The sequence below is a fragment of the Sminthopsis crassicaudata genome, chromosome 5 (genome assembly GCF_048593235.1).
Source record: "Sminthopsis crassicaudata isolate SCR6 chromosome 5, ASM4859323v1, whole genome shotgun sequence".
NCBI classification, from domain to species: Eukaryota; Metazoa; Chordata; class Mammalia; order Dasyuromorphia; family Dasyuridae; genus Sminthopsis; species Sminthopsis crassicaudata.
This window is the reverse complement of record NC_133621.1, coordinates 304896836-304909182: the sequence shown is the minus strand read 5'-3', so window position 1 is coordinate 304909182 and position 12347 is coordinate 304896836. Positions and strand designations below refer to the sequence as shown.

The following is a 12347-nucleotide window of genomic DNA, read 5'->3' as shown; positions in this document are numbered from 1 at the left end:
TAGCATACTCATTCCCATGAGTTTTTAGAGAACCATCATTCCTCAGTCAGATAAGATAAAGAGAAGGAACATATTTCTCAGGGCCAGCAAATCCTGCAGGTCCCCAGTCATAAGACAAGATAACGGAGCAATTCTGCTTGTTACAAACTGGTCCCACAGCTGGAGCAACTCACAGCCCACAAGGACAAAGGCAGAACAAAATGGAGTCACCACTTTTAGTACCTTAAAAAAAAAAAAGTTGTCTCAATAACGGAGTGGGTTTTCCCAGTCTAATGACAGTGAAGAATGAAACTTCTTTGCTGAGATACGGTAGAGGCAATAGATTTGAGAATTTTGTAGGTGGCAGCCAGTTAAGGAATAATATCATATTCTCCCCGAAACTACCGAGGGAGAGCAGGAGTCAGTACATGCATAAAAAGAAGCTGTGGACGGTGTCCAGAATATAAGTTTAAGCTTTTCCTGTCATCAGGTATGGCAGTATTCAACAGGAATTTTGAAAGAGGTGAGAAGAAAAGGAAAAGGCAAAAAATTGTGCTTTGATATTGGTATTTATTTAAATCTTGTTCCAAATGATATTTTCCCTTAAATTTTATTGGAAAATTCATAATTACTGCTTTATTTAATACTTGTATTAATTATCTTAGTAAAGAGTTTCTTTTAATAGAAAACACTGAGGACCTTTTTATCTAATCTCCCATGAATATCCATGAATGACAATGAACACAATAATCTGACCTGTATTCAATAACCCAAAGCATCACCATTCAGACAGAGGTAAATATTGGAATCTCTACATCAAGATTTCAGAAGAAATACCTGATCCTTTGGGATCCCAGGGTAGTGCAAAAATTGTTACCTCAACTGGTTGCATGAAGGAAGTTCTGGCTGGGAGGTCTGAGCCCCTGGCTGATGACTCCCCTTCTTCCCCAATACTGGTATATGCTCAGTATCCAGTAACGTGACCTGAGCTTGAGATCTGTGTAGAGAGGACCCATGATGGACGTGTGCCCCTATTCAGAAGTCAGAGAGTAGTCCTTGAAAATCAATTTTAAGGATTAGTAGTCAATGGGGCCACAAGGGCCTCGAGATCACTGAGTCCATGCAGTCACTTGTGGGGGAGTGTGTTAATGAGGGCCAGGACAATTACAGCAAGACGGCCAGGGGGAACAGCCCGGTTGGCAGCAAGGTTCTAGAGTTGGGTCTAGACCTTTGGACATCTCACTCTTTTCAAAAGTCATGGCACTGTCAAATTTAGTCTTGAGATGAATAATCTCCTTCAGGACCTCAAAGTATTTTCCCATGTTCTCCTTGGAACCGTACTTCAGAAGTTCAAAGTTCTCCCCGGGGTCCATCTCCAGGTCAAACAACAGTGGTGGGTCATGTTGAATCCGTGGGGTCATGGGTTGGCAGACTGGATCAGGAACCATGCCACTGTGTATAGAACCTAGAGGGTGATGAGGGTAGAGAATAAAGAGGAGGAAATCCTGAAGTAATATGAAGGTAGAATCACATAGGGTGCAAGGGGCAATCAGAGGGATTAAGGGGCTTGGTCAGCTGGACCAGGGAGAGGACAGAGCTATGGGAGCTGAGGGCCCTGGGAAGGACAGGAAAGATGAGACAGTGAGAGACCCTCCTCAGTGGCCATGTCCTTGAATGAAAGGAACACTTGGGTTTTGAGTTTGGCTGATGGTGAATGTGTTTCAAAGAGTTTTGAGTAGCTAGAATTACCCTGGGTAAAGAAGTGCGCCTTGTACTTTCCATGTCGGATGGCAAAGACCCCTAGGGTCTCTTGAGGATCTGGAGGGTAGAAGTAGAGGGTCTTCCGTGGGTTCTGGAGACAAGAGGGATAGAGAAGTCAAGGGATGTGGGGCTTGGAGACCACCAAGAAAGACCCCTCCCCAGGGTCCCAGCACTCTTACCTTGCCTGTGCCCAGCAGAATGGGGCTCAGATCCACTCCGTCTAGAGTAACATTGGGCAGCTGGGCTTGAGTCAGAGCAGCCAGGGTAGGTAGCAGATCCAGAGTGCTAGCTAGCTCATGGGAGACCCCTGTGTGGAGGAGCCAATCAGCAAGGAAGACCCCTCACAGGGCTTGCCAGGTGAGGATGGTAAAGAAATGTCTTTTCTCTCTTCTGTGCTGAGTCTCTTTCCCTTTATGGGGGGGGGGGAGGATGGGGTAGGATTGGAGGAGGTTGATTTCTGGAGGCATTGGACAATGTTCTTAAAAGAGGCAGCATGAGCCTTAGAGTCTGAGAATCTGGGTTCAGATGCCGGTTTCGGCCCTTAATTAGCTGTGTGAACACTGATCTACAAAATGGACATGTGGCCTCCTTCCTTAGGACAGAGGTGAGCCTTGCTCAATACTCCATGTACATTCTAGTAGCTAAGATGTGGGATCTTCTTCCTTCTTTCCCTTGCTCCCAAATTAAGCAACACATAGGGCAAGTCTTGACATAAGACATTGATTGGGAGAGGAACAGATTAAGGAGGCTGTGGAAGGGTTCATTTTAGGAGATAATGAACTCTCTGTCCCTGGAATGTCTTCGAGTAAAGGCTGAAGATGGTAGAAGGGTTCCAGGTCAGATTATAATAGATGATCTCCCCAAAGGGGCCCCCTGAGCTGGAGGAGATGGGCAAAGTGGAAGGGTCAACCCTCAATAGAAGTCAGAGGAGTCTCCCAGAGAAGGGGCAGGGCTCGGTGTTGTGTGTATTCCCACCCTGACTCCCTGAATGGTTTCTGCCCAAGGAGCAGCTGGTCAAAGACTGACCTGGCGGAATGTGGCCTGGCCAGAAAGCCAGAGCAGGTTGTCGGACACCACCCTCATAAGTCGTCCCCTTTCCACACCGGAGAATTCCAGAGGAGCCACCCCTGAACAAACGCATGGTCTCGGGGCTACAGCAATGGGGACAAACATGAAGATGGGAGGGAGGTGTGTGAGAGCAAGACAGACACGATCGTGACAATGACAAATGTCTGTTTGACCACCTTCCCAGCCCCTGTACCCGTTATCCGCTGCGAAAAAGACCAGAGTTTCTTCAGTTAATCCAAGACTCTCCACAGTATTCAGCAGTGCCCCCACAGCTGAGTCCAGCTCCATTAAGGCATCCCCAAATGGTCCCCGGCCAGAGTTCCCCACAAAGCTTTTCCCACTGAACTGGGGGTAGTGGGTATGCTGGGGGCAGAAACAGGGTCACAGCCAGGTGTGCATGTGAAAGAAACAGCTTCTTTGTCCCTGGGACAAGGATATGGGGGATCTCCTTCCTCCCTCCCCCAGCCCAGCAAAGGTTGGGGGTCAGGAAAGATCAGCTCAGTGTCAAAGGGCAGGGGCTGGGATGACATGAGATCACTCACATGGGAGGCATAGTACAGAAAAAAAGGCCGGTCTTGGCGGGCAGCATTCACCATGAAGTTCTGGGCAAAGACCACATACTGTTTCTCTAGCCCAGGCAGCCAGGGAGGCTGTTCCTTCACGGTCAGGTTAGCCATCAGCGAGATGGGGGTGTCGCCTTGGTCACAGCCCCCGAAGCAGAGGGTGTCTGGTGGGAAGCAGGTCAGGTTCTGGCAAGGACCCTGTGGTGACACAGTAAGTGGATGAGGGAGAGAGTGGGTAGGATGGTGGACTCTGCCACACTGCTTCCAGCTCCAGCCCAATTCTAACCCTGCTCCACTCCCCCGCCCCCAGTTCCCAATCCCTACAGAACTACCCTAGACCCTTTGTCCACTGTACTCTTTTGGTTGCCTCCCTAGTACCTCCCTTTCCCTTCACTTATCAATCTGCCCATTGGCCCCAGGCCCTGCTCCCATACCTGATCATGGGAGTAGGGGATTCCTAGGAAGTGGTGGAATCCCTGATGTGGGGGCAAGAAGGTGCCATTGAGCCCCATTCCCAGATGCCACTTGCCGGCCATCCCGGTGAGGTAGCCCCTCTCAGCGAGGATTTCAGCTATGGTCACCTCATTCAGGGGTAGTCCACCCCGGGAGGCAGGGTATAGGACACCTGGGTAGAGCCCTGAACGTACAGGGAACCGCCCAGTCAATAGTGCTGCCCTAGAAGGGATGATTGGGAATAAGGATTCCTTGGAGGCTGTCTGGAGAGATCTCCATAGGGGGAAAAAAGGGGGGGGACCAGAGAAAGTTGTGTGTGTATGAATGAGGGTGGATGGAAAGAGGGAGAAAGAAGTGGGAATTGGGAATTCTAGGGTAAGGAGGGCACACAGGGAGGGAATCTTGCAGAAGTTAGTGGAACTAGGGTTGGGAGGTCACGGCTAGTGGGTCAAGTGAGGATTGGGGAGATGAGATTCAAAAGGCAAAGTCCAGGGGTTCATCAGCCTTACCTAGATGGGGTGCACAATGAGACAGGCACATAGAAGTCAGTGAAACGGAGGCCGGAGGCTGCCATTCGGTCCAGGTTGGGTGTGGATGAGCTGGGGTGCCCGTAGCTGCCCAGGTCCCCATAGCCCAGGTCATCGGCAAAGATCAGAATGATGTTGGGGGGGCGGGCAAGGGCTAGGCTGAAGGCTGAGGCCAGAATCAAAGGCCACAGAGAGGCCATTGTGCCTTCTGCCTGCTGACCAGCTGTCAGGAACCAGGTCCAGGCAAACCTACACATGAGCCCCGGAACCTTCTCAATCCCCATTTGGGATCTCCCTCCAAACTCAGACCTGACCCCATTCCCGCTCCAAAGTTCTGGGGATCTTGGATCTGATCACTATTAGAATTTTAGGCTTCAGAGCCGGAGGGAAGGATCTTGGGGGTTGTCTCATTATAACTGGGAAACTGGAGGTCCAGAGTTTAAAGTTTGCCCAATGTTAGCCAGATAACCAAAGTAGCATTATGGGATAAAAACCCAGGTTCCCCGGTTAAGTCTGCGGGAGCAAGGGAGTTCCCACTTGATCTGCGCGACCCCAGGGGGCAAAACTGGAGTACTAGGAGTAGACGGTGGGACCTTGAGAGAATAGAGCTGTCCAACAGCGGGGTAAGCGGAGTCGGAGACTCCAGACCCAAGTGGGAAGGGGGACGGCACCCTAGTTGGGAATCTTGAAGGAGGGATTTCTGGGCCACTGCTAGGTGCCCCGACCCCGGGCTGCACCCCTTCCCACGCCTTGCACCGGGGCCCCCACTGACCGAACAGTCCCGTGCCTGCAGTGACCAGTACGAGCCCAGCGGCTGCGAGGCGCTGTCCGCCGTCCTGCTGCCAGTCTGGCCCCGGCCCGGAGGGGGGCTGGGAGAGGGGGCGGGACGGGCTGCGTAGGGGGAAGGGCACCCCAGTCACAGCCGGGCAGGAATGCGCCCCAGCTTCCTCCACCTCCCCGGGGATACTTCCGCCTCACTCAGTCCTCACCCGCATGCCCATCCCCACCTCCCGCGCGAGATACCCGTGACTGGGCCGGGAGCGAAGCATCTTGGGAAGAGGAGGGGCAGCCTGTTGGGGGTGGGGTCCCCCCACGGAAGGAGGACCACCTGAGCTCCAGCCAGAGAGAGGGCGGGGATCTAAGGAAGGAGCCGCGCCCGGAGGAAGCGGGGCGGGACGCTTTTGCCGGAGATCCTGCCCACGGGACTGGACAGAGGCTGTGCCGGCCGCTGCGTGTTCTCTGTGTGTCCCGCCTCTGATCTCATCCCCACTGCCACCCTCCCTGGGCTGCCCGCGGAAAATGCCAGGAAGTAGCCGCCGCTGGAGAGGCCGGAGCAGAGGCCGGGGGGGGGGGGGGGGGGGGAGGGGGAAGGGAAGGAGGATGGAGGGAGGGGGGCGGGGTGCCATGGGACGTCCCGCAGAGATTCCCTTCCCGGTCAGCCAGCGGCCTCCTCTAGGAAATTCCCAAGAAGCAGAGCGCTTTCTTTTGGGAGGTAACCCATTCATTCCTTTTGGGAGAGAGCGCTCATTTTTAGCACGTTTCCACGTCTCTCTTTACCACGCACCTCCCTGTTTGTGGTTCAGCCCAATTGGGCCAAGCCAAATCGGCTCATCCCTCTTCCAGATGACTCCGGTCTCCTGTCTCCCTGAGCCTTCTCCAGACCAAACGTTGCCGTGCCCTTTCCCCATCTGCTCCTGGATGCCCTCTACCAGCCAGCTTGCAATTTTTCAGCGTCCTTCCTAAAACGTGCCCGGAGCAGGACAGCAACGCCAAGAGCTTTCCAAGGGCAGATGGGAAAAGGTGGGAGGTGATCTCTCCAGCCCCCTGCCACAAGCAGAATTCTCCTGACAGCCTCCCCCCCCCCCCAAGGTTATTTTGCCCATCTCCGTGCTGATGACAGTCACCCAGAGGTCTTGGTCTTAGCCTACTCCAGACCTGGGGGGGAATCTCCCAAAATGTCTTCCCCATCTGTGCCCAACACCTTGGGCGAGATGTACCAACCCTTCCCTTCCCTTCCCTTCCGATCATTCCATTCCTAGGGTCCATCTTGGGGGTGTCAGCGATCTGGTTTCCCCCGCCTGACCTAGCTGGGGACACTCACTGGGTCGGGCTGTGGCTGACACAATGGTTGCCCATTCACATCCCCGAATCTGCTGAATCCCCCATACTCTTAGTGTAAATTGGGCCCTGACACAATTCTCACTGGTCAATATGATATGACGATCAGTTCTGATGGACGTGACTCTCCAACAATGAGATGACTGAAGCCAGTTTCAATGATGAAGGGAGCCATGGACACCCAGAGAGAGAGCTGTGGGAACCTTGTGTGAATCCCAGCATAACATTCTCACTCTTTGTGTTGTTGTTGTTCACTTGCATTTTGTATTCTTGCTCATTTTCTTTCCTTTTTGATCCGATTTTTCTTCTGCAGGAAGAGAATTGTATAAATATGTTTACACATAAAAACCAAACCAAACCATTTTCACTGTTTCCCCCAGAATGCATCAGTCCCCAGCCACACTTAACTGCCTAATTCGTTCTCTCCCCACTTGTCTCCGGTGCAGAGTTGATAAGGACCAGAGAGATAACTCTTATTCTTATTGTTTTGGACATAACAGATTTTCTGCTTGGACTTCAGGCCTTTCCTCTCTCTCTCTTTCCCTGACATTCTAAGTCTTGGGCTAGAATTGCCTTTCTCAGCATCACTTTTCTAACCACAGGTCCTCCAAGAGTGATATTCACTTGACAGAAGTGTTTATAGTGCTGTGTCAGCCTTAAGCAACTCTCGAAATGAGAGCTGTTGGAACAATAATGATTGGAGGTCTCAGAAAATCCTTGGGAACTTTCTCTTCTGTAGCAAGTATAGGTCTTCCCTAGATCTGCTCTTCTGGTTGTAAAAGCAAAATCTCCAACACAATTCAACAAAAACTTAAGTATCTACTATGTGCACAGCACTCGGTCCCATTTCCACAGTCAGCTCTGTCTTGGTCAATTCTGAACAGTCTGGATTTATCCTCTGGCCTGTTGCTATGATCAAGTCTGTCTTGGTTGGTTAATGGGCCAGCAGAGGTCAGTCTTCTTCTATACCTTGTTTGCTTAGGGTTCTAGCTAAGGTGCTCCCATTATGTAGACTCTCGCTGATTTTCCCCACACACACTCCTGTCTGCCTCAAGACAGAGCCTTCTTTTTCTTCTAAGGCTAACAGCTCTCCTTGAGCCTCCTCTTGATTACTCTTTTCCTGTCAGCTGACATTGTCTGTTCTTCTTCCCAGTCCTGGCAGCTGCTTCACCTTTCCCCTGGTTTATTCTCCAGGGAAGTTCTTCTCAGAAACCATCTGGAGAAGTGGCTGTTTCTGTTAGACCCTACCCACCAGCCCTTATCCTTCCCCAGGCTCTAAGTGTCCGGAAGAACCATGGCCTCCAGGAGTCTTGTTATCACCTCAGATTTCTTATCACCCATTGAGTCATAAATGCAGGAGGAGGAGGAGTGCAGAAGTGAAGAAAGAGGGGACCTGTTCCAGCACTCTCCACTTTGACAAGTTTTTGAGATTCCATCTGGAGAGGGGCTCAGTGAACTTCCTGCATGAGCTATGTGCCTCCAAGGCGATTGGTCAGAGCTGACCACTTCTCTCTTGCTCCCTAGCTGATCATTAAAAGCCAAGAGGCACTTCCCTATGGGACCCAGTGAATTCAGGGTGATCCAGGATCCTTTATCCATGTCTAACTAATCAGGAATAAGTAAGAGACAGAACTGAGTTCCCATCACAGTATTCTGATCATAAGCTAAGCTTGACTTAGTTTATACATGTGTATTTCTGAATGTGGCACGGTTATTCACTGGGGCCCTCAAGTTCGGAAACAGTATTTTCTTTGGTCCCCTCTTCCTTTACCTCTCACATGACACTAGCTACTAAATCCTGTTAATACAACTCGACAACATTTCTTACCTCCTGTCTTTCTCCCTCGGTTGCTTTCATTACCCATTCACCTGGACTATTTCAATTAACTCCTTCCTAGTAGGTTTTTCTCTGAGTAATCCAAGCTTGCCTACTGAATCTTTCTGAGGTATAGAAAGGCATTACAATCTAGTAGCTGACCTCAGAGTAGGGAAGACTCACGTGTGCCTTTGACACATCTAGCTGGATGATCTTCTACTGGGAGCCTCCTAATTTTTCAATTTCCCCCCCCCCCCCAGTATAAATCTCAGAATAGCTAGAGCTCTTATTAGTAGAAAGAGTCCCATTAAAGAAAAGGGAGCTGTTTACTCCTTCATTGAAACCACAGCTCAAGATTAAGGACCGAGGGAAAGGGGGCAGCCTAGAAGTCAGGAGGACCTGAATTCAAATCTAGCCTCAGACACTTAATGCTTCCAGGCTGTGTGACCCTGGGCAAGTCACTTCAAGATGATTGCCTCAGCAGGAAAAAAAAAAAAAAAAAAGACTGAAGGAAAGGTTCCATGTATTTCACAGTGTTTATACCTATGACCTTTCCTACTAATCTGCCATCTTTCTTTGCACTCATTCCTTCTGTCCTGCCCACAAATATGCCTAAAATTTCTCTATCCTTAAAAAAAAAACCCAAAAACCTTTTTGCTTCTTATTAGCCCTCAAGCTATTGTCCTATCTTTTTTCTTTTCCCGGCCAAATCTGAAAAAAATTGGTTTTACCCTTTGGTTTACTTCTCACTCACTCCCCAGTTTTTGGCAATAGTTTCAAACATTACCACACAATGAAAGCTGCTCTCTCCAAAGCCACCAGTGATCTTTCAGTTGCTTAAATTGAAGAGCTTTTTCTTAATCCCCATTCTCAAGCATCTAATCCCATCCATCAATTTCTCCTCCTTCTGGATATTCTGTCCACTTGGGTTTTTAGAGACCAGCTAAGTGGTGAAGTGGACAGAGTCTTGGGCCTGGAATCAGGAAAAGCCAAGGTCAAATCTAATCTCAGAAGATTACCCTGGGCAAGTCACTTAAGCCTCTGTGTGCCTCAATTTCCTCAATTATAAAGTGCTCTCAAACACTTAACACTTCCTAGCTGTGTGACCCTGGACAAGTCACTTAACTCCAATTGCATCAGGGGGAAAAAGATGAATGTGGAATAATTTATATGGCACTTAATGTATGTTAGGAAATGCCTTAAGTGCTTTCTAATGATTCTCTCATCTGATCCTTACAACAGCCCTTTGGAGTAGGTGCTATTATTATCTCCATTTTGTGGATGAGGCAAATAGAGATAAACTTGATCAGGGAGTTGAACTCAAGATCTGAACTCAGATCTTCCTGACTCCAGGTTTGTCGCTCTAACCACTGCACTACCTAACTGTCTTAGGACAGTTTCTTTGTATTCTCTTCTTTGCAACAAGCATTTATTAAGTGCCTTCTGTATGTCAGGCACTATGCTAGGCAGTGGAGACACAAAGAGAAAAATCAAGGTTTCTACTTGAGGAAGAGGGATGAGCAATATAGCATGGATAGAGAGAAGTATAACATAAGGTAATATAAGGAGGGTCATAGTACCAGCAACTGGAGAGGGGGAAATCTGAGTGAGCTGAAGGCCAGACACCAACCTTATCCCTTGAGATATGTTCCCGCAGTAAGCCAGTCAACAAACATTTAATTAATTAATCAATACAATCACTAGCTGTGGACTTTGACGAAATTTGTTTCCTCAACTGTAAAATGGGGCTAACCTCTACCTTACAGAGAGATCATATTGGTAAAAATACTTAGCACAGGCTATATAAATGCCTTCCTTTCCTCTATTAAGAGCCTACTACAGGAAGCAAAGAATATATTCACTCTTCTTCCTGGACATCTAAATCAAGAAAATGTGGAATGGCCACCAGTGGAGAAGGCTGAAAGACATATATAATCTTTTTTTTTTTTTTTTTTTTTTTTTGCTAAAGCAATTGGGGTTAAGTGACTTGCCCAAGGTCACACAGCTAGGAAGTGTTTAAATGTCTGAGGCCAGATTTGAACTCAGGTCCTCCTGACTTCAGGGCTGGTTCTCTATCCACTGCACCAACTAGTTGCCCCCATATATATTATCATTAGGGAGAACCACATTTTTGTTAAAATGAGAAGGAAGAGATTAGGTAGGTGCCCTCACTGAGTTAAGTAACTAGATACATGGATGAAATGAATCCCAAGCCTCTGACAGAACCATCAGCTGTAATTCTTGAGCCACTATTGGTATTCTTTGAAATAACATGGAGAATGGGAGAAGTACCACAAACATGAGGGAAAGATGAAATGTCCTTATTTAAAAAAAAAAAAAATCAAAGTAAAGAGAATTTGCAAATATAGGATAATTAACTTGATCTCAAACTTTGACAATATTCTAGAGAGTATTATTAAAGGGAAGGGTGTCATCATTTCAAAAGGGAAGCAGTCATTAGTAATAGTTATCATGGCTCCAGCAGGGCTGGACCAGGACATAGCATTTGTTGACAGGGTTCTTACACCAGTACATCAGGGAAATAATTCTCTAGCCCAGAAAATCTGAAAATCAGAGACCTGAACTTGGATGGGAAAAAAAAATTACGTCTTTATTTCAATATAATTGGTTTCTTTTTGTGGCAAGTAGAATTGCAATAAAGGCAGGTGGAGACAGAGCAAGGAAACATTTTATTAACTATAATGCATAAACTGTTAGTAAAATGGGTCATGCAGACCATCTTAGCCAAACAGTCAGGGACCCGAACCTGATGAGTTTATTATTTAGGCTACTGATAACCCATAGATTGGGTCAATGGCTTCTTTCAATGACCAAAGACCCCAAGTGAGGGTCAACAGGGTTTCTAATCTAGGTGTGTCTTCCTGATTGGCCCAAAATGACACCATTTGAACCTCTCCTGGCAAAAGTAAGACAATCCTGATTGGTAGATATTTTAATGAGGAGATGGATTACCTAACTCTTCCCTATTCCTTCCCTGTTAGAAGGCTGTAGGAATCCTCAAATAACACGATTAATCAGCACCTCAGGCAAATGGACTGATTTTCAAGTATGACCTCTTTCTACATTTTGTGGTTCAGTCATTTCGGCCACGTCTGACTCTTTGTGATTCCATTTTGGTTGGCAGAGATACTGGAGTTGAATTTCCTTCTCCAGTTCATTTTCAGATGAGGAAACTGAGGCAGACGGGGTTAAAGTGACTTGCTTAGGATCATACAACTAGAAGATGTCTGAGGCCAGACTCTGATACTTTAAAAAGCTACTTACTTTTATGAGATTCTGCTCCCTTATGGCAATCTTGGCAAGAAAAGCAAAAACTGTCTAAAGGAAGAGTCTTCTTATTCTTTTGGCCTCCCCTTTGGAGACCAAGTTATCCCTAACTTTGCTGAGGAAAAGCAAGGGCAGGAAAGTCATTTCCAAGAGACGACCTAAACTAGGCTGGTTCTCTATAAACAAGTTGGTGCCAGGGAGGAAGGAGAGTGTCCCACTTTAACAGTAGATACTTGAGGGATAGGTGTGGGTTAGGGGTGATCCTAGTCTTCCACCATGCCTTAATTTATACTGGAAGAGGTCTCCCTTTGAACTAGGTTAAGATCTGGGGTTTTAACAAAATGAGGAAAATGACACATTTTTATTTCCCTTACTTTAGAATCATCCACATTTTATTTTATCCTTTTAAAAATACGATTCTGGGAAGGGATCTGTGGACTTCACCACTCTGAATACCATAGGAGCCTCCAACATCCCTGCTATAGACCCACTTTCTAGACCCAGACCTAGATTTCTTCAAAGCTTTTTGAGCAGGTCTTTCATCCTATTCTTGTGGGAAAAACTGGCGAGATATGGGATACGCAAATAATACAGTTCCGGTGGCTTTGGAGCTAGTGGGGTGTCAGCTCTCAAGGATATGCTTTACTGCTGAAATGGCAGCTTGGAGAAAACTTTCTAGTGAATGGATTCCCTCATCTTTGGCTAGTTGCTGCTTGACATTTATAAAAAATAAGATTTGCTATGAATTTAACTTTATTGTTATTGAGTTGACTT

General features: G+C 47.6%; 1 protein-coding gene across 2 annotated transcripts; it reads right to left on the bottom strand.

The window, feature by feature from the left end:
• Nucleotides 1-529: 529 nt before the first annotated feature.
• On the bottom strand, nucleotides 530-5510 carry ARSA (arylsulfatase A). Of its 2 annotated transcripts, none has more exons than XM_074271945.1 (10): nucleotides 5375-5510; nucleotides 5124-5242; nucleotides 4334-4600; nucleotides 3806-4046; nucleotides 3351-3569; nucleotides 3002-3171; nucleotides 2767-2891; nucleotides 1920-2047; nucleotides 1729-1831; nucleotides 530-1444 (listed from the first exon to the last, which is right to left on the bottom strand). In XM_074271945.1, the coding sequence occupies exons 3-10, from the start codon at nucleotides 4549-4551 to the stop codon at nucleotides 1125-1127; spliced, it is 1524 nt and encodes a 507-aa protein (XP_074128046.1). In that variant the 5' UTR covers nucleotides 4552-4600; nucleotides 5124-5242; nucleotides 5375-5510; the 3' UTR covers nucleotides 530-1124. The 2 variants fall into 2 exon arrangements, with proteins under 2 accessions (XP_074128046.1, XP_074128045.1); XM_074271944.1 differs by having other exon boundaries at nucleotides 5341-5415.
• Between the last annotated feature and the right edge of the window lie 6837 nt (nucleotides 5511-12347).